This window comes from Acinonyx jubatus, chromosome D4, assembly GCF_027475565.1.
Source record: "Acinonyx jubatus isolate Ajub_Pintada_27869175 chromosome D4, VMU_Ajub_asm_v1.0, whole genome shotgun sequence".
Lineage (NCBI taxonomy): Eukaryota > Metazoa > Chordata > Mammalia > Carnivora > Felidae > Acinonyx > Acinonyx jubatus.
This window is the reverse complement of record NC_069391.1, coordinates 24,376,296-24,398,323: the sequence shown is the minus strand read 5'-3', so window position 1 is coordinate 24,398,323 and position 22,028 is coordinate 24,376,296. Positions and strand designations below refer to the sequence as shown.

Below are 22,028 nucleotides of genomic sequence, written 5' to 3'. Positions count from 1 at the left end.
GTCCCTCTGCCCTCCCGCCCACACTACTATTTTCGGTCCCCGATTTGACGTCTGACTTCGAAGCACCGTACTGAGAAGCTTCGGTGGCGGAATCTGCCGGGCCAGGAGAGCAGCACGCGTGCGCACGCCGTGGCCCGCGCGCCGGAAGTACGTCCTCGCTTCGGGCGTACAAAGAGGAAGTGCTCGGGTCCCGGAAGGCGGGGGTAGTGGCGACCGTGGTCGCCATGGCTACCGAGCCCGGGGCAGAGGGACCTGCAGTGCCTTCGCTCGTGGATCGTTACTTCACTCGTTGGTACAAAGCCGGTAAGAGGGGAATGATGTAGGTCTCTGTTCGGCCGCATTGGCCTGATGTTGTAGGGACGGTGGTGACAGATCATAAGCCACGGGCGCGCGCCCCGGTGCTTCCTCGCCACGTCTGGAGGAACTGGAACTCTCTGTTCCCTTCTAAACGGAAGGAATGGCAGTTGCAGACTCAGGGGACTGAAATACAGCCGGGCGCACTCTGGGGCTGGCGATGTAGTGCGAGTTCAAGGGTGGGTCGCTTGCGATAAGATACTAGTCTAAGGTGAGATCCCCACCAAGGAAGGGAGGGGCTGGAAAAGCTTCGGGGGGCTCAATCCTATAGCAGTGACCATACACACAATGATTTAAGTGAGGTCGAAAACTATAATAGAGGCAGGGATGGAGAGAAGAGGTGGGTTCGAATAGAGGCATTTGGAAAGCAGAATCTAACAGTTTTACTAAAAGTTGCCAGTACCATACACGTGTCAGTTGGAAGTCGGTATCGTGTTGTACTGCTTTGTGTACGCAGTACTTATCAGTGGTGGGAGCATCGTTGAGGACTCTTCTCTAGGCCCTACTTGCTCCCTTTCATTCAGGGATAATAGGTGTACTCATTTTTTAAATATTGTGGTATATAATTTTGTAGCCAAACTGAGGTGTTTCCCAGAATCTGAGACTTTCAGAGCTAACACCAAGACCGTCTTGGGTAAATCAGAAAGAGTTGGTCACTCTAAAACTGACTAACAAAACATATACTACTGTATTATATAAAGAATGCATTGCTAATGGCACTTTTTCTAATAGAAATAATGAGTGTACTCATTTTAAATATCCATCTATCTATATATAAATGTTTATTTTTGAGTGAGTGAGAGAGAATGAGTGGGGGAGGGCCAGAGAGGGAGGGAGACACAATCCCAAGCAGGCTCCAGACTCTGAGCTGTCAGCACAGAGGACATGTAGGGCTCAAACCCACAGACCGTGATATCATGAGTTGAGCCAAAGTCTGATGCTTAACCAACTAAGTCACTCAGGCATCCCTGAGTGTACTCATTTTCAAGTGAGGATGGAGCAAAATGGAGCAAAGAGTTAGCAAACACTTTAATATTTTTTTTTCAATATATGAAATTTATTGTCAAATTGGTTTCCATCACAATCACTTTAATATTGAATGAATGATTCTTTCTGGGCCAGGGCCCTTTAAGTACTTTACAGGAAGCCTTTATGTATATCTTTTTGGGTAATAAAGGGATACCAAGGATCAGTATGTGTTCAATCTTCAGAGTTACCTGTACAAACCAAAGAAAGTACCACACAGTGGGAGTAAATGACGACCCACCAATCAACAGAATCATTCATTCTTCTAGATGTCAAAGGCAAACCCTGTGAGGACCACTGTATACTACAGCACTCCAACCGGTAAGCAAATTGGGAATTTTAAATTATAAAAAAAGTTTCTGGTATTGTAGCCTGGTATGGTCTTGGATTGAACAAATGGTCATTAAATGATTATCTAACACTATGTTGAAATGGCATTTATTATAAGAGCTGGGCTGACAAGAATGAGCCTTTCAGTGTCTACTCCAAACAAACTTGATTAACCAAACATCCAAATGGAGGACCCTCATGGAGAGGGCATGCCTTCCTTCTCATCAACCTCAGTGCTACCTAATGACTTCTAATGCTCTTCTTTTTTCTGGGAAGGAAATTCAGTCTCACTTATCCCCACCCCCCTTTTTTTTTTAAATTTTTTAATATTTATTTATTTTTGAGACAGGGAGACAGAACGTGAGCGGGGGAGGGGCAGAGAGAGAGAGGGAGACACAGAATCTAAAACAGGCTCCAAGCTCTGAGTTGTCAGCACAGAGCCCAATGCGGGGCTTGAACCCACAAACCATGAGATCATGACCTGAGCCGAAGTCGGACGTTTAACCAACTGAGCCAGCCAGGCGCCCCCTCACTTCTCTTTTGTTATTGCCTTCCCGTCTTAGTTAAGTTCCAGCAGTAGCCAGAGGAAAATGGGGGAAAACAATAGCGTGAGTAGGAGTACTGTGTCGTATGAGGAAGAATTCTTCCAAACAATAACACAGCACCACATTTTTGCTCCTTACAGAATATGTGTCATCACATTGGCAGAATCTCATCCAGTTCTTCAAAGTGGAAAAACAATCAAAAGCATTTCCTATCAAATCAGCACCAACTGTAGTAGACTTCAGAACAAGGTCTCTGGGAAATTTAAGCGGGTACGTTCCTGTAATTGTCCACTTAAATCTTCAATGTCATAGTAGTGACAGATCCAGTCAGTCTTAGAATCCAGGGATATGTGCTCAGCATACTTCCCTGACAGTTTGATGTGCTAATTTTAAGAATACCTTAACCTTAAAGAAATTCTTAGACCAAAAAATGAGGTATTTCAGGAGGAAAAGGATTTGTCATATTTTCGGTTTTGTGCCACCATTCCTGTCACTCCCAGGGTGGAGGATGGAGAAGGCGGACCTTTGAAAGGACAACTTTAATACCAATATAACAAGATATTTTTGTCTCTTCTAGTTTTATGAAGCCAGCATCTTGAGTTGTCTAAAACTTAGGTGACCAACTCTTCTTTAACATGTATTTTCAAATATAAATTTAAAAATATCCTGAGAGAGTGGGGAAAAAAGTCTGAAAAAAAAAATAACAGTATTTGCTCCTCACCATTTTCCATTCTTTCATCTTTGCCAATTTGATACAGATCCAGTCACCTTAGCACCTTGTAGCACCACACAGTGCTCAGTTGTAATGTTCTCTCTACCCTCTACAACTCTAGGCAGGGTGGACACATTTTATTAAAAGAGAGCATCACACCAAGGACAATTCAGTAACATACTGAAGTACCCTGACATAGCTACAGGATAGGAAAGTTTCAGTGGATGATTTAGCTCCTTCATTTTCTGACTTGATACTAAGAGTTTCTGCTAATTACCCTCATCGTTCTAGGAGACCCTGTCTATACTCCCCTTTGTAGGCCTGAAATTCCCTAATAACATACCTTACAAGTATTAATTTTTCCTTGCTCATGAAGCACATGGACTTAGAAAAGCACGAACCTTTCTTAAAAAATAAAGTCTGCAAATTACAAGTATAACAGCTAGTGCTTGTGAGGTTCCTATGATAAATCTTTGTCCAAAATAGTAACACTATCGTTACTGTTGAAGAATAGAGAAGTACCTAAATGTGGAACCCACTACAGATAAGATGTGATTGATCTCAGCACTGCCAATCATTGATTCTCCCAAGGGAGGTGATACAAAAGGGGTCAAAACATTTCTGCTCTTTTAATACAGACCCAGTGATGGACACACCCTCAGGGACAAATCCTCAGCCCTCCTCGGGAAAAGTGAGGAGCCACACTGACTAGTATTTTGAAATGAAATACCCACGTGTGGAGGACTAAAGCCAGTTGTGGTAGCGTCTGTGTGCTATCTAATGTTTTGAGTGGTAGAGAGGTCATGGAGAATAGCATCTTGACCTCAAATACCCATGTTCACTGTAGGAAAAATTTCTGGGAAAATGAGCAACATGTGAGACATGCATGCAGGGGTTCCCCATGAGCTTCCTTGTAGATATTTGTCAGAACCTCCCCCAGACACACTCATATAGTGGAGTACATGAAACAACAGCCATGCCTTAACCTTCCAACAGATGAATGTCAAAACGCAGTATTCTGGGTTATAGGATAATGGGCAAACTATTCTTATTTGCTATTTAAAACTTTTTTATTTTTCTAAACTTTCCTCAAAGTGAATTCTTTTTAATGAGAAAAATATAACTGCTTCAAGTAGTGTTAGTAATTAACCCTAATAAAGAAGTTCCTTTATCTAGTAAGTTCTAATATAAAAAATAAATTAGGTCTTAATGAAAGTAACTTTGTTTAATATTACTGTCATACTCTGTCATGTTGAATTTTACATTATTGCTCATTGATGGATTTTCTTATACTTTTGAAATCTTTACGTGGCCATGTGTAACTTTCTCATTTACAGTTGATAAAATACATTTTTTTTTAAGTTTTTTTTTTTCTTTTTTTCTTTTGTTAATTTACATCCAAGCTAGTTAGCATATAGTGCAACAATGATTTCAGGGGTAGATTCCTTAATGCCCCTTACCCATTTAGCCCATCCCCCCCCTTCCACAAACCCTCCAGTAACCCTCTGTTTGTTCTCCATATTTAAGAGTCTCTTATGTTTTGTCCATTCTGTGTTTTTATATTATTTTTGTTTCCCTTCCCTTATGTTCATTTGTTTTGTATCTTAAATTCCTCATTCCAGTCATATGATATTTGTCTTTCTCTAATTTCGCTTAGCATAATATCCTCTAGTTCCATCCAAGTAGTTGCAAATGGCGAGATTCCATTCTTTTTGATTGCCGAGTAATACTCCATTGTGTGTGTGTGTGTATATATATATACACACACATCTTCTTTATCCACTCATCCAGCGATGGACATTTGGGCTCTTTCCATATTTTGGCTAATGTTGATAGTCATGTGTCCCTTCGAAACAACATGTGTTGATACCGCATGTGTCTCTTCGAAACAGCACACCTGTATCCCCTGGATAAATGCCTAGCAGTGCAATTGCTGGGTCGTAGAGTAGTTCTATTTTTAGTTTTGTGAGGAACCTCCATACTGTTAAAGTTGATAAAATATATTCTTAATCTTTAAAGTACGCTTTACCTCAGGTGTCTTAGTCTGCTCTTTCCCCTAGAGCCTATGATTATAGCTGCCCTATAGTAGGCACTTACATAAATGTTTGAATAAATGAATATTTTTTCTGTACTAAAGTCATTTTTATTTAAAACACTAGCTCCAGGAATATATTCTAACACTGAGGGCTGCCTCTCAAAGTAAAGTGAACACGTACACTACTTAATAACTTCTTCCCTTTTATTATCAGGGGGCACAGTTTCTAACAGAACTTGCACCTCTGTGTAAGATTTACTGCTCAGATGGAAAAGAATACACCATATCTAGGTGAGTTACTTTTTAACCACAATTTAGAAGAAACAAGGGAGGTAATGTTGTTCTTCAAAACAGTTTTTTTTTTAAATAGCTGTGTCAGAGGACGGTTGATGGAAGTGAATGAAAACATTCTCCATAAGCCATCTATTCTACAAGAGAAGGTAAAGTGGGGAGAAAAAAGTATGATCCCATCCACATACTTTTTACCTGATTTTACACATCTGACAGTACTAAATCTTCTATTTCCTTTCTAGCCATCCACTGAAGGCTACATTGCAGTTGTGCTGCCCAAATTTGAAGAAAGTAAGAGCATAACAGATGGGTTACTGACACAAAAACAGTATGAAGAAGTCGTGGTGAGGCGCATCACTGCCACGACAGCCACATCATGAGGACCACAAGGGAGTAACACACAGCACGGCATGCGCACACTTCCCTGGCCTGAGCGATCAGAGCTCTCAAGACCCAGCACGTGTGAAGCATGCTTCACACCCAGCCATCCGCAGACACGTCTCATCTTAAAACTTAACCTACTTTCCTGTCTTTGTCTTGCATAACAAGCCTCAGTTCCTGTTTGGTCCTCTGCCCTGCCCATGTACTCACTCAATTCTCCTTTTGCTTTTACGTAACAATCGTCAAGCAAGGGATGTTTTTTTTTGGTTTTCTTTTTATTGGATTAAAAACAAACAAACAAAAGCACTTTGAGGAAAATTTGGACAAGACACCTATGTTTTAAGTAGCAAAGTAAAAATAATTTACCCATCATTCTGTAACCCGTTGGTGAATACTACATTTTGACACACTTCTGTTTGAAATGTTATGGCATGATCATTGTTTTTGCCTCAATTTTCCCTCAGTTTGAAGTTAAAAAAAACAATTGGGCCTTTTTACTGAATCTTTGTCTGACGGACGCTACCAAAAATGCTAGTGCCGCCCCTTCAGCCCCAGCTCTTCTCCCTCTAGGTTATAGGGGAGAGGCAGGGTGTAGACTATACCCCCTCTGCCCCTTACACCTCTGGGGTGGCCTTCCTCTCTGCAACCAAATCGAATGGAACACTGTGGCTTTCCTAAATGACAGAATCAGGAAGAGGCTCTCCTAGCGGGGAAGTGCGCTGATACGGTGTTGTAGTCGCTCAGTCTCACGCTCTTGCTACGGGGTAGCCGGCCAAGAGGTCGCTGTAATCCCAAGACACACATGCCTTTGCATGGAACAAAAACTTTCACATCATCTAAACTAAAAACAAAACTGAATAATGGCTTAAGATTGTGTCTTTATTTACACTAAATTTCAAATAAAAGGGCTTCTTAAATTGTAATTTTCAGCGCTGCAATATGTATACATTTAAAGATCTCTGTAAATAAAACAGAAGATTTAATTTAATGCAGAAGAAATCACCTTACTTGTGAACTCCTTTGCATGCTCAGGTTTCTCTTCAGATCGCATAAATCTTTCGCCTTTTACTTGTGAATTCCTTTGGTTTGGGATCCTCATGCTGTTGAAGTCATGAGTCATCCCTTCCTCACCCCACCTGAACTTAGCAGAATATTCTCACTTCAGGAACGTAAAAGTATTCTGTAAATCTACAAGTTATTTTTGACTCACAAGAAAAACTTCTTGACTTGAGTGCCAGCATGACTATCCCCTAAATATACGCACCAGACACAATATAGGTAGTAACTCTACAAACACCTACATCAGTGGTGCCGTGAGCTGAAAATCTAAGCACAAACGAGCAGATCCCCATTTTGAGTAGCTGAAGACACCATAAAACAAAGATACTAAAGACAGTAAATAGTAATTGTGTGTGTGTGTGTGTGTGTGTGTGTGTGTGTGTGTATACACACTGTGTGTATGTATGTAATATACACATATGTATTTTGCATATAACATTACCTCACACTGTTCTCCCATTACTTCCCTTGTAGTTTTCAAGAATATTTTGGTTTCAGGGCATAAAAACCATGCTTGATAATTTTATACGGGGCACTGACCAAGCTGAATGTATCCCATTTTCTCCTGAAGGCTTACAGTAAGTTTAGTTTCCTTCGATAAAATAGTGACTAGCTAATTGGTAGCACTGCGGTTCTTCAGGATCTTGTCAATATTGATTGTGATGGATGACCCAGATAATGATCATCAGACAAGCTTATATAACTACCACCATTTGGCAACTGACATGTCCTATCAGATTTCAAAATGAATTTCAAAGCACTGGGATATAAGCACTATCAAAAGAGTTCAAAACGAAGTTTACCGTACGGACAGAACATATAAACCAGATCCTTCAATCAAAACCCCACACCAAACAAAAACAAGAAAAGCTTTAAACCCTAAAATTAAAAAGATGTAAGATGTTTGTTTGTTTTATAATGAACATTCCAAAGGCACATATACAAAATGAACGATTATTCAGAATTTATTTTAAAACCTCTCGGTTCCATTACTCTCATGTTTTCCATTCCATCAGCACAGAAAAGGATAGTTCAAAGACTATTTTTTTATACCAGTAAGATAGGCTTAGGATCCCAGCTAATATTGAAGCAGACTGGCCAACTATGGTGGAAGGAGAAGTGAGAGCCATCTCCTAGTGAGCTCCTATAGGATTCCGTGGAGTGAGCTCCATGACTCTGCGTTTGGGAATGAGGGAGGGACACATGCAGCCCAAGAGACACCTGTGCTATGAAATGCGTGTTAAGAGAACAAATGTGTGCTCGTAGCATGGATGATCTGTGACAGGACAGCAAAGAGGCCAGTCACAATTGGTGCACAGAGCAATTGAAGAATCTACAGACTTAAGGAAACCCCTGCGTTCACCCAGTCGACTATATTTCTGCTGAAAATTAGTGTTCTACATGGTAAGCTTAAATAAAAAGAGAAAAGAGGAGATTAAGGTATTTTAGGCCAAAGGTGAGCACATATTCAAAGTAGCTTCTTTGGATTAAACTGTCATTAAGACAGTTGGGATATTTGGCTTGACTTTCAAGAATGTTGTTAGTGGCAATGTGCCATTTTAAATTCACACCACAATTAGGAATCTAGAAACTACCATGGCATTTATTAGTTGTCAAAAAGCTTCACAATCACTTTCAAGATCAGAAAATAAAGCAAGATTTCATTACTGCTTTCTTTATAAAATTGTTGAATTTCTGAAAATATAAAGGATCATTTGCTTTTTTAAAATATCAGCTTTGCTACATGCAGTTCCAGAGATCTGCCCCCAAAAGCTTCTCAAGTTTTACCATCCATGGAGTCTTTATTGGTAACCGAGACCCATCTGTTGTTTTCCATCTGAAGCTGGAAAGAGTGAAGGCAATTAGTTTCTCCTTTGCTTTTACAATAAAAATTACAAAATTAAATAGTAACTATTTCTTTTGCATTTTCCTTGAAACTAGTTTTAAGATGTGATTTTCAGACAGAAAAAAATATCTTACCTTCTTCAGCAGTTTATAGCAAAGCGAGAGAAGTTGGACCAAAATAGCCATCATGGATCTTGTCTTCGTAATACACTTATCAACCTATAATGACAACAGCCAAGCAAATCAGCTTCTAGAAGGAGTACTTCAGAAGACTGTGTCACTGATTTAGTTTTAAACTGATAACATTTCATTATTATGGAAATCTAAAGGATCTTAAAAGTCATAAGGATTAGGGCACAGGAGCTGACCTGACGCCCCAGAATACAAGTGCAGGACTGCCATCAGGACTCATGCCTATTTCATGGAGCCCCAAGGAAGAGTGGAAGGAAAACCAACCAGTTCTATTTCGAGTTGTTTAGGTGCTTTTTAAAACACTCCAAATAGTGGCAGTGAACCCCTACTTTGTAACTTCTGGCACTCTGCTTTGTTGGCAGAGGCTTAAATTCCCAAGACAAACAACAGGAGCCCCTACTCTGAGGAATTTTGGCCCTGGTTAGACATGTGATGACATCAGGATTTAAGGGTAGCTGCTCAGTGTTGTGGAATTAATTATGTCCAAAAAGCTAATTTAGTGAACCTAGTGCTCCCCGGAGTCTGTTATAACTACAGATGATAAATGATTCTTAGAATCAAAGCCTGAAAAATGGAAGTAAACTGCCCTTCTGTGGGTAACACTCTTTGAAAAATGGGCTAGAAGCAAACCTGGTTAAGTGTGAAAGTTTCTCAAGCGTCTCCCTGAATAACCCACTCTGCCTTTTACCTTTAGAAACACTTGATTTTGCAAAGGTGTCTTAGTTATTGTCTGGAGCTGGTGGCATAAAGGACTTAGTTTGTTTATTTCCAGGAGAAGCATAAGCTTGTCATCATCTTTCAGCTGAAAAATAATTCAGGAAGTTATAGTAACTTCAATAAAAATCATCATCTTTTAAACCCTAAATACCCTTATACCTTAATAATATACCTCCACAGTGGGTATTCACATCACCACTATCACCAAGCAGGCATATCTGTTGCATTACCTGTTTTGAGAAAACTTGCACGTTTGAAGCAAGCTTTAAGCCCTCTTCAGCAAAAACCTAGTGGAAAGAAAAAGTATCACTACTTAGATGTATATCTTATGGATAGTTCATAAGAAATATATTCATGGCTAATTGTCATATCTGTCATGGAACTCCTAAAGTTTTTCTTCTACCCAGGAAACACAAGTGTTCAACTGTATTCAGAAGATTTCCCAGACCTGATGCAGAATCAATCCCTGGAGACTCTCCTCTATACCTGGAAACCTCCAGTTGCTCTGGAGGGCCATACAGACACATGACATTTAACCATACAAATTATGTCCAGGCTCCCAGAAGGATCTGGAGCTCATCTTATAATACCCCAACTATAAAAAGGTGATGAATTGTAGAACATGAGATCAAAAGGGTTAGGACTTTCCTACTTCCAGCTAAGCAAGATAAAATTTGTCACCTGTACACATTCCTTAACCAGCCATTTGAGAGGACCGGTTCAGATCGGTTCTTGAGTATTCACCATGCATTTTATAGTTTAATGAGTTGAACAGGATGATGGCAAAGAATAGTGAAAAATAAGGTTGGACAGATAAGATTAGGAATATTTAGGATGATTATTTTTAAATGGTAACAGAATGTTTCAGAGTAAGAGACACCAGGGGAGAAAAGGGTGGGAGACTTAGCTTTAGGTGGCAGCAGATGAGAACAGGGCAAATGTGAGGGTGGTTTGTGAAGAAAAGTAACAAGCCTTAGTAATGAATTAGATAAAGAACATAAAGAGAAGGCAATACTTTCAGGGTTAACCTTAACCCTTTATCCAACAGCCTTAGCACCTTGCTATCATTGGATGAACTGATCTCAAGGTCAAAAATCCTTCACTCCCTTCCTTATCCTTTAAAAGGGAAACCAGTGAGTTTTATATCTAGATTCTAACCAAACAGAATGACTCACTTACCGATACATTCCTCATTATCCCACATTACCACTTTCTGTTTACATCTCTTCCCTTCTGGCCCACAAACCTCTCGGGAGCAAGATCCATGTCTGTCTCCTGGAGTATCGTGGTTTTACAACCAACTTAAAGCCGATGACTTTCAAATCTCTCTCTCCATTCTTAAACGATCCTGACACCAGTCTTTTATATACTACTTGAACAAAACAGAATGCTTGATTTCCAACCTCTAAATCTGGTTTTCTCCCTCAGTGTTCCCTAGCTAAGTAAATGGCAATACCATTTACCCTGTTAGTCAAACCCCAAACCTTTAAAACCAAAATCAGATCCTGCCACTCAGGATCAAAACCCTCAATGGGTTTTCCATCATACTTGGAAAATAAAAGTTAAAGTTCTTCCAGTGGCTACAGAGATGCCATACTTTACCACTTTCCTTCTGGCTCATTCCATTGCATCCACACTTGCCTCCTTATTGTTCTTCAGATCCCTCCAGCCTACCCCAACATCTCAAGGCCTTTGCACTTGCTCTGTTTGCCTGAAATATTCTATCCCCAGATAACCACCCTGCTCACTCTCTCACTTCATTAATTACTCAAATGTTACCCCCTTAGAGGTCTTTTCTTGTCACCCTCCTATCACCTCTTTTTATCTTTCATAATTTTATCTCTAAATGCTTATATATGGACATTGTATACTTAACTCTCTACTGTCTACCTCCTCCTACTAGCATGTATGCTGCAGGGCAGAGAGCAGCAGTGGCTTTGTTTTGTTCTCTTTTCTCCAAATAGCACTTACCCCCAGGATCTGACACACAGTACAAGTTCAATAAATATTTGATGAACATTTCACGTCCACCAGTTAGTAGTCAATTCAGTAGACATTGGTTTAATGAATAAGCTCACACAGGAAGAAGGTGACAAGTAGATCTTTTGCAGTGAAATATCCCTTGTGGTATGGTAGGACTTCGAATGGATATGAGCCAAACTGAACAGAATGAATCCAGAATTTATTAAAACTGTTTTAAGGGGAATAGCTCATTTATAGTTGACTTTACAAAAAATACATACAAGAAATGTTACAAGAAATGTTCTCTATGAGTCTTCCGACTCTGATGATGATCACCCTCCCAAGGTGAAATCCCTTTCCTGACGGGGCTCAGGTGGCAGCACACGGGAATACCAAAGGAAACCATCAAAGGTGATAGAAACTGCACATTTCAAATGCAAGAACGCCCTTCGTTCCAGAAAAGCAAACAAACTAATGTGAGAGTTAGGGAAAGTAATCTAGCAACCCACTTGCCGATCTAAAGCCTCTACGTGAAGGAGGGGAATTTGAGATGGGCCTATGTGGACTTCCACAGATACACAGAGGCACAAGGGTGGGTGCGAGAATGTCTGTCTCTTCCTGAATGCCTTAACTCAGCAGGGATGTGAAAGGGAAGAAGGAAAACTGTACCAAGCACTCTCTGTCTCAAGCATATGACAAATGCTTTCTCATGTGTTGTTCTCATGCAATCAATATAATTCATCCAATCCATTAATGAAGAGGCCAAAATGCCATTCAGGAAAGCGTGCAGGATATGCATCTGCTAACAAGATACTTTCACCTCCTTAGGAAAACCTAGAATTACTGTTATTGCACATACTGTCAGCAAAGCCCATTCTGCTATATCCCGATAATATTTGAGTTTTACTCAACAAGATAACCAAAAACGCTCCACAAAATGCTATTGCGAGCCCTCTACTTTTTCACTTTTCTCTACACATGTGTGTGCACAGGTAAACATACAAACGTGACATGGTAAATCATTTAGAAAACCCAGTTATTACCCACTTTTAGCCCAGAATTAAATTAGTAGCATAAAATGGAAATAAAACATACCTCTAGTTGATGAATTAAATCCTGGGAAGTTTTCAGTGGCCCCTCTCCTCTGAAATAAAATGAATTATCAAGGAGGTCTAAGAAAAAGTTACTGCCTGAAATTTGGTTGTATAATATAAAACTTTTAGAGCATTTTGAGTATTAATAGATCCTAAATTTTGAAGAAGAATATTGAACAGACTAATAATACTGTGACTTTATTCTTAAACAACTTTAATATTTAACTATTACTTCTTAGGGCACTTTAAAATTTTTCAGTGAACTTTATATATGTTAATTTTATAGTGTAAAGGAACTTAACACTGACAAGTAATATTTAAATTTTATTTTTCCTTTTTAACCTTTTTAATTTTGCTTCATAAATTAAATACATGAGATATGACAACATGTCTTAACCAAAAGGCCTTTGTTACATAATGGAAAGAGGATCAGACCAAAACTCAAAAAACTCTCATTTTTAATTCTAAAACTTTGATAAGGCATGTCATTTAAGTTTCAATGCTGAGTATATAAAATAGTCATAATAATATTTGTGCTACCACTCTCATCAGAATAGGGAACATCAGATTGAAAACTACCAAGAAACAAGACCTCTACAAATGAAAAGCAAATCACAGCAAAGTGAACAACAGAATGCATTAAGAAGAGCAGTAGACTGGCATGAATCATAAGAAATCTATTAACCAATTCTACCCTTAACATCTGTAAGATGGTGAACAAATTATTCCTGTTCTCTGATAAATTGTTGTGCTGATCAAATGAAATTATGAAGCAGAAACCACTTAAAAACCTATAAGGCACTTGTAAGTTTGAAATTTTTTTAAACTATAAGGTACCAAAAAATCTTAAATATATAAATTATCAAGAAAGAGGGGTGCCTGGCTGGCTGAGTTGGTAGAGTATGCAACTCTCGATCTTGGGATTGTAAATTCGAGCCCCATATTGAGTGTAGAGATTACTTAAAAATAAAACCTTTAAAATCATCAAGAAATATGAATAATCATCTATAAATTACTAAGAAATTCTGTAAATTGTTAAGATAGCAATAGCCTGAGGAAAAGCTATAAAACTACCCAGGAAAACTATAAAACTGGATCCTGTGAAGGCTAAACAAGCAACTACATGAGGTCGGTAAACCACAGGTATTAAGGGAAAACAAAACCAAACCAAAATTTGTTGGGGAAAAACAGATACACTGAGTGTGTGGGCAGAAAGCACAGCCAGTATGAGATTTGACCACAGATAAATCACCAAGATGTGTCAAGTGGCACCAGGTGTCACCCATTATGGAAAACCCATTTTTTTCCCTGAACTCAGCATTCCTATGCATTCACTACATCTAGTAACAAGTCCCATTCCACAGAGCTTTAGTGATCCCCACCCCTCATAATGCAGCCACTCATGCTTCCCTCTCTCTATGGTATGCATGTCATACACTATCCTGACTCTGAAACAAAAAATGCTGACCATATCATCCTGAAATATCCTGAAACAAGAAACAAGAACTAAAAGAGACAGTTAAAAACTTAACAAAGGAGCCACCTGAGTGGCTCAGTCGGTTGAGCATCCGACTCTTTTAATTTTGGCTCAGGTCATAATCTCATGGTCGCGAGACTGAGCTCCACATCTGGCCCTGTGCTGAGCGTGAAGCCTGCCTAAAATTTTCTCCCTCTCTCTCCCTCTGTCCCTCCCTAGCTTACAAGCATGTTTTCTCTCTCTCTCAAAACATACATACATACATACATAAAACCTTTAAAAAAAATTCTGATGAATTCTCTGTTTAGGATGATTTTATATGTCAAACTACATTCACTTAGTAAAGATATTTCTCTAGTTTTCACCGATCAAAAAAAAAAAAAGATGTTGTTTAAAGATCTGCTGATTTTTATCACCATGAGGAAACTAGCATGATTGCAGCCAAATGTCAAGATCTTTGTTATCTCTGCTAATCTGCGCACATTTGGTGTGGGCAAACGAAGGAGTTCCATTGTACTTTCTTCTGCACACTTGACTCATCTGATTTTTGAAAGACAGGAACTAAGAAAAAAAGGCCATAATTGTGTTAGGAAGACTCAATCCCAGGAGAAGCTTGCTAAAAACAAGAACAAAAGAAGGAAACCACCAAAGAGGAAAGGTCACCAAAGCTGGAAAGTACAGTAAAGTATTAACACATGACTGCTAAACAGAGGCAAAATTACTCAACTCCTATCATTTCTCCCTCACCCTCCAGAATACTCTATCTTGAAAAGCTAGAAGATTTCATCAACAGGGAAATTAATGTTTCTTCCTCACTCTGATCTTCCTTCCATGCAAAGGAATCTTCACTAGCACAACATCCCTCACTTCTCTCAGCTCTCCCACTTATTCCATCCTGTAGAAGTGTGTGGACTTTTCAGTTTTTTTGGTGACTTTGCAAAAATAAGTTGGACATGTAGCCCTCTCCTTTCTCCTTTTTCTCTTGGAAGTAAAGATGCCTTTGGGAGACACCTGCTCTTCCAGGTGTTCAGAGACACATTCTGTCCCTATGAAGTACAATTTCTTAATTCTAGAGATCATTTTAAAAGCTACTTGCTTGTGGACATAAACGACAATATCCAATAATAGCTTTATCAATATAAATGTTACTGGCCCCTATCTGCCATTCTTTTGCTTATGTTTTCATTTTGTTCAGAACTTGGGTGGGAAAAAGGGTGCTGTTTATTGAACCCCAATGTCCATAGAGTAGTGGAGATCCTATTTTAATTGAGCTTAAGACTCCAGACCAAATGGATTACATTCCAGAATACTGTAACAACTTATAGATGTGGCCCACTGCTGATAATATTTTCAAAATCAAAATGAGTAGAAGACCCAAATATTTTCCAGGTTTCTAAAAATAAAAAAGACAGATTTCAGAAAGTTAGTGAAAAGTTTGAAGTCATTTTTGAGAAAATTCTAGAACAGATTATTGACCAGATAACTGATGAATGTTTAGCAACATAAATTACTATACCATATGTATAGCTTGTTGTGGAAGATTGTGGAATGTGATCAACATGGACTTCAGTGAGGCATGTGATCAAGACTCTTGTAATGTGGACAAGACAGAGAAGGTAGGCCTTGTAACAGTGAAGTTAGGGAAATACTCTGCTATGAATACTGATTCCTGGAGATTTGGCACCCCATTGAGGTGGTAGGCCTCATGGTTGTATTCTTTGATCTCTATTATCTAATCAAGTACCAATCACTTACATAAAGAGTTAAAAGGCAGGTTTTCTAAACTTATTGATGCTGGCTAGGAGAAACAGATACATAGAATGACAAAAAGCAGAATGCAAAATTATTTCAAAATTATGAAAAGGACACAAACCTGAAAGAGGATATCTTCTAAATCTAAATCCTAATTAAATAAATGCCTTCTTGTTGCATTCACTTAATTATAAGAACTTATGGTCTTTTTTTAACCATATATTGGAAGTTGACTTTAACCTGTCAATGATTTAACATGAGTTTTTCTTTACACCGGATACTATCAAATTGATTTAAAAGGATCAAAACATCACTATATTTACCTAGTAAATAAATATAGAGAATAGGCCATACTGGACATGTTCCGCCCATTTCGAACAATCTCATTTTCCTGATCCTCCCATTTCTTGATCTCACAGTTGGCATCAGAGGTAAGCAAACCCAGCTTAAGTCCAAGCTTTGCTATCTTGGCTTGCTCCTATAAAATACACGTTTTCATCACCACAATATTGTCATTATTAATGTAAATGGAAGTTTAGAAGTAAGACTGTTAAAAGGAAGAGGTCTTACCTCAGAGTCAGGCTTGTCTGCCTTTAATGATTTCAGGTTTGCATTATTCTTCTGTGACAATGAAAAGATTAAGACATCTTAAAAAACAGTACAGTTATGGTGAGGAAATACAGTAGTAAGAGAAAGCATAACAAAGTACCTGTAATAAAATTTTAATTTGAACATTTTCAGAACATACTTAAGCTACATTAAAGCACGTTGAAACAAACTAATTGCAAACACTCTCCTAGCATGTGGGTTCAGCTTTGAATAGGTAGTTAGTTAGAAAGCCGAGGCCAGGGAAAGCAGATCATGCCCCAGAAGGACTTAAGGACCTGTGCACCTTGTCAGAGTCCAGGTATTATATCTCCAAACATTCCTGGCCCCTCTGTTGAGTTATTCTTATGAAATGATGTCATAAAATTAGCTACTATATGTAGTTTTCCATATACTCCTATTGTTATGATTCTGGAGTTCAGTTCCTTTAACCAATTTGTCCTATGAGGGCTAATTTTGGCCCCCAAGTGCCATTGACATCCCAGTTCTTAATCCTTTACCCCAGGTCCTATAGGAGATTATACTTAGAATTTAGCACTTCATATTTGAATCAACATGTTTGCTGGGCCACTATTTTTGAAATGGTAATTTTTTCTATGTAAGCTATATGGAACTCAGAATATAGTTCCCCTAAGGTGAAAATATTGTAGTTAGGTTATCAGGCTAGCCCACAGATGCCTATTTACATAAGTAGAAACCACCACCAATAGCAATGTTTCTTTGTAACATATATGCAGAAGCTCTTAGGAGACAGCAGCCTAGGTTGGCCATTCCCCCACTCTGAGGTCTGGTAGGAGCTCCCCTAGTTGGGCCACAATGGCTGGGGCTAGTGAACAGAAAGGTGCAGGAGAGGCCGGGAGCCCTTTTTTTTTTCCTTTTAACATATACTTAAACTATAAACACACACACACACACACACACACACACACACACACACACACACACTGAGTAGATGTACACAAAGCATAAATTATAACAGAATAAAACAAAATACCCTAACCCTCTTAGCTAAAGAAAAAGATCATCACCAATACTTTTGAGGCATATGTGTACCTCCTCATTTTTTTGTTTCTCTTATTATTACCATGACTTGATCCTTCTGACCAGCTATTCTGTCAGGAGTTTCACTGCAGAACACTCAAGAGCCTTAACTTTTCCCTTTTGTTTTCTGTCTCATGGTTTATACTTGCTCATTTAACATAGCCCTTTTGAGATTTTCTAATACTGCTTACTATAGAAGAAATGGGACAGAAAATGAAAACAGAGAAACCATAAAGTTGCACACATGTACAAATACAAGCTGCCTCTTATGTTCACTGGAAAATACAGATGATCTGTGATCTCTGGCCCTTCCTTGTACAGTCACATCATGTGCATCTTCCTCCTTAGTCTGATAGACTAAAACGCAACTGATAGAGCATTTAAAAAAGAATGCCCTGCAAGTTTTTAGATTTTATTTAGAATTTTACACCCTGTCTCATTCTTTTAAATTTAGTTGTGTTTTCATCATTTTTATTTTTACTTTTACAAGTTATTTTTATTAGAGTGTTTAATGAAGACTGAAAGGGAACGCCTGAAAAGGTACAGAAACCATCTTAATGCATGTAACCAAGCGGGCCACCTAGTGGACACTATTTTGGAACGCAGTCAGACGCATCAGTTTCAATATATAATTTGAATTTTGAATAAAACATTCCAAAATGTACAAAACTCTTCTACTTACCATTGGCCTTGGAAGTGAAAGGTAGCCATACTTCTCTCCTACAAATAACACATACAACTTAAAACAAATTTTCTATTAGCATATTTTCTATTATTCACATTTAATTTTTAAAATATTAAATAGGAATGCTAGTACATTAGTTTTGATAATTTAGTCTATTGATTAAATGTGTCTCAGAAACAAAATTGTAATTTGATTGGTGAACATGAAGATTGTCAACAGTTGTATCCCTAAGGTACCTGGTTGGACAATCTCTACCTCCCCCAGTGTAATGGCAGAAAGGCAAAATATCTCAGTGATAATTACTTAAATTGACAACAAGCTTCATTCACAGTGAAATCTTTCACAGTAGCTTGCCTCTAATGAAACCAGATTCTTCTTTTCTCAGTATGAGTTATCAGTGCTTACTTGCTTTTCTGCGAGCATCAAAGCAAATCATTTACAGCTCACTTCATAAAGTATTCTTCCAGTCAGAGAGCAACTCTAGTGCATAAGATAGGAAGATGAAATAAACCAAGTAACAGTCTCTTCGCTGTGAATTAACACATGGCAGGAAGCACAGTAACTATAGAAAGTAAGGTACTGTATAATGCCCGCTTCATCCCTGTGCTTTCCTCTTTCAAACTTCTGGATCACGTATAAAGTCAGATTGCAATAGATGGTAGATTTTTTTTTTAAGCTTAGTTTGTTATATCTGAGGAAAGAATTTACAAGATTTGAACAGTAATTACTTCCTGATTTCAAGGAATGAAGTTTTGTTCAGCTGTAATATATTAGGTAGAACCATGTGAAATTGCTGATATTCAACCACTTTGAAATACAAAAATAGCAATTTCATATAGTTTCACCTAATAAAAGTAAATGCAATGTCAGAGTACTAAGTCACACACTTTCTTATAGAACAACTATTACACGAACAAGGTGAGCCTGCTCATAACATATTTACATCTTCATCTGGAACTGTGCTGTTGAATATGGAATCCACTAGCCATGTGACTAGTGAGCAACTGAAATATGACCAGTCTCAATGGAGATGTGCTTTAAAGTATAAAATACATATTGAAGGGGCATCTGGGTGGCTCAGTCGGTTAAGTGTCTGACTTCGGCTCAGGTCATGACCGCACGGTGTGTGAGTTCAAGCCCTGCATCAGGCTCTGCACTGGATCCTCTGTCACCCTCTCTCTCCACCCCTCCCCCACTCTCATGCACACTCTCGATCTCTCAAAAATATTTTAAAAACTAAATAAAATACATATTGGATTTTGAAGACTTAATATTAATATAATGGGAGAAAATGTAAAAGACCTCATTAATACTTTTTAAGTACTGATTATAAACTGAAACAGTATTTTGGATACATTGGATTAAATAAAAAATATTAAAATGAATTTCACCTGATTCTTTTGAAAATTTTCATGTGCCTCCTATAAAATTTTAAATTACATATGTGGCTCACGTTATATTTCTATTGAACAGTGCTGATCTAGAAAATGAACTGTCATTATGGGTCAGCCATTGGTACTTAGGATATGTTTTATGATTCAAATAATTTGTTTGTAATATCAGAATTGTAAGGGAATTTTATTAATGGTGTTCTGTTCTCAGAATTGAGAGAGAGAAATAAAACTTAAAGAAGACATTATTCCATGCCTTTTCTCCCGGCCCTGATATAAAAAGTGCCTGAATTAGGTGTGAATAGAAGACTTTCAGTCATTTAGAACCTCAAAATTCACCATTTATCTCAATTCAAAGTCCAAATCCTGTCCATAATATCCCTAAAAAAGTGGTCTTAATAACCTACAGAAATAAGCATAATCATTACTTAACATAATTAGCTTAGGTGTGAGCAGTCTTGTATTATTATCTACTCTTATGCTCCTCCATAGTACCCATATCCCTGAAATGTTCACCTTTACTCTCCAAGAGGAAAAAAAAAGCGAACTATATTAATCTCTTATCTCTCCAAGAATCAACAGAGTTAAAGAAACCAGAAGGCACGGAGAAATAAATGCAAAGAAACAAAGAGCCTTTATATAATCTGGTTTGCTATTCACCAATTAATTAACTGGCACTTCCAGTCCCTGAGGGTGTCTTATAGGCACTTTGTTTTGCTCCCTATTTCCATCATTCAGTTGGACTAAGAATGGTTTGCATATTTGAGGAAAATTGCAAAACTGACCATTCTTCAAATAGTTTTTCCCCATAATGCTATTCAGGTAAGGTTGTCCCTCATTCCCCCAGTTCCAATATAAGCCAAGTTAAGTTGATAATAATACAAAAAACAAAACAAAACAAAACAAAACAAAACAAAACAAGAAAAAAGTTAATAAAGATACCAAAAATCATTAATCTGAATCATTTTATATTAACTTTATAGTTGTTTTTTCCATACAAGTCTAATTATTGCCATTGATTCTAAGCAGAGCAAATGTATTGACTCAGTTATGTTTAGCTATTACATCAAATTAAAGAAGTGGCATAAGCAATTTGTATCTCTGATGAAAACATTAGACAAAACAATTTTTATCTTCTGAATGCAAACATTAGCAGTCACTGGAAAAACAGGAATGTTTATGGGGAAAACATACTTGATATTTGATTTATAAAATGGTTTTCAAAGAACTGTTTTCACAGGGGTATCGTAAGTTTAATACTCCCTAAATCAACACGACAGCTGTACCATCTTTACTTCTCACTTCACCTCCAGATAAATGAAGTTCACAATTCAGCTCAAAAGCCCCTCTCATCTTATGGGAGTACCAAAATGATTTCTTTTGAAAACCTAATTGAGAAATGCTGCTCTCATTTTCAATACCCAGAACTTTTCTGAATCTCTACAAACTAAAGCTAATATCCCAAGGACAGAAAAGCCTCATTATTTCACTAGAGATGGGCTATGTTATTCCCTATTAGAAGTTCCTACAATTAGCTCTTTTGATTCTGGAAAGAGTTCTACATGGCACGACCAGAATGACCACGTCCCCAGACCCACTTAAAATGAATGGCTAAGTACTGAAGGAAAGGCGATTATTAGGTAACCACAGGAGTAGGACTGGGGTATTCTAATCCAAACCCAGTTCTCATCCTCAAACTTTCCCTCGTCTCTGCATTCAATTAATCACCAAATCCTACCAATATTACTTATAAAGTTTTTCTTAAATCAGTCCTCTTATCTATCTCCATTTCTATTATTATCATCTCATTATCTCTTGTCTGATGGACCACTGCCTTGATTCGAACTCCATGTCCCCCAAACAAGCTCATATGGTTCCCCCTTCTATGCTCCCTATTTCAGTGAACAGCACCTTATGTATCCAATCTGCCAAGTGACATGGTAAGTGCAGAGCTATGGAACAGGGCTGCTAGGTGCATCCCTACAACCTGAAGCCCAGTCATATTAATTCTAAGATGGTTCAAACAGAACAAGAGAAATTCAGCTTCCTTAAAGGAGAGGTAGAGTCTACAGACTATGAGAGAAGTCTCCTTTTCACATTTAGGTACCTAGAATAAGCTCAAATTCTAAATGCTGTAATTACATATTCAGCACTAAGGGAAAGTAGAATCTTCCTGATTGGGTCCCTTCCAAAAAGAAGACCACGGCTTCCCAGGAGGTTTGGGTAAGAAGGCAGAAATGGATGAAGATAGAAAGGCAGTAAGGCAAGTACTGATTTTTGAGTTCTTAAAACAATCCCAGGAGGCCCTATTGTGCAATTTGAGTGTCTCACGGTAAGGGGGACAATGACCTAGCTCTGAGACTGACTTCAAGTATGAGAACACTAAAGTCTCTTCTCATTGCTTACCATGTTGTGTGCTACTTAATTGGTTGGTGAAACGATACTTGCAACATATCTGATAATTTTTCTAGTAATGAGAGTCAAGATATTCAGAGCAGAACAAAGGTAGCTAGAATACGGCAAAGGCTTTTCA

General features: G+C 38.2%; 2 protein-coding genes across 4 annotated transcripts in view; one reads left to right on the top strand and one right to left on the bottom strand.

Annotated features, from left to right (window-relative positions):
• The first annotated feature begins 38 nt into the window (after window positions 1-38).
• Window positions 39-6,662, top strand: ABITRAM (actin binding transcription modulator). Of its 3 annotated transcripts, none has more exons than XM_015074175.3 (6): window positions 39-303; window positions 1,650-1,701; window positions 2,396-2,525; window positions 5,217-5,293; window positions 5,373-5,442; window positions 5,536-6,662. In XM_015074175.3, the coding sequence occupies exons 1-6, from the start codon at window positions 225-227 to the stop codon at window positions 5,671-5,673; spliced, it is 546 nt and encodes a 181-aa protein (XP_014929661.1). In that variant the 5' UTR covers window positions 39-224; the 3' UTR covers window positions 5,674-6,662. The 3 variants fall into 3 exon arrangements, with proteins under 3 accessions (XP_014929661.1, XP_014929662.1, XP_026890578.1); XM_015074176.3 differs by having other exon boundaries at window positions 174-303; window positions 1,566-1,701; XM_027034777.2 differs by lacking the exon at window positions 39-303 and adding an exon at window positions 340-565 and having other exon boundaries at window positions 1,566-1,701.
• A 1,654-nt stretch (window positions 6,663-8,316) lies between these two features.
• CTNNAL1 (catenin alpha like 1) overlaps window positions 8,317-22,028 on the bottom strand; it is a 61,703-nt gene continuing 47,991 nt past the window's right edge. The window contains exons 12-19 of the mRNA XM_027034775.2: window positions 18,102-18,139; window positions 16,343-16,393; window positions 16,096-16,250; window positions 12,545-12,593; window positions 9,718-9,774; window positions 9,459-9,572; window positions 8,714-8,797; window positions 8,317-8,576 (exon numbers count right to left, since the gene is read on the bottom strand). Coding sequence (XP_026890576.1) covers window positions 8,511-8,576; window positions 8,714-8,797; window positions 9,459-9,572; window positions 9,718-9,774; window positions 12,545-12,593; window positions 16,096-16,250; window positions 16,343-16,393; window positions 18,102-18,139 — 614 coding nt within the window. The 3' untranslated portion in view covers window positions 8,317-8,510. The remainder of the gene's footprint in view (window positions 8,577-8,713; window positions 8,798-9,458; window positions 9,573-9,717; window positions 9,775-12,544; window positions 12,594-16,095; window positions 16,251-16,342; window positions 16,394-18,101; window positions 18,140-22,028) is intronic.

What these genes read in the sequence shown, in the direction of transcription:
- ABITRAM (XM_015074175.3), top strand. Translation starts at nt 225, where the DNA reads ATGGCTACCGAGCCCGGGGCAGAGGGACCTGCAGTGCCTTCGCTCGTG. An exon ending in CACTCGTTGGTACAAAGCCG is followed by an intron (nt 304 to 1,649) that starts GTAAGAGGGGAA and finishes TCATTCTTCTAG; the next exon opens with ATGTCAAAGGCAAACCCTGT. An exon ending in ATACTACAGCACTCCAACCG is followed by an intron (nt 1,702 to 2,395) that starts GTAAGCAAATTG and finishes TGCTCCTTACAG; the next exon opens with AATATGTGTCATCACATTGG.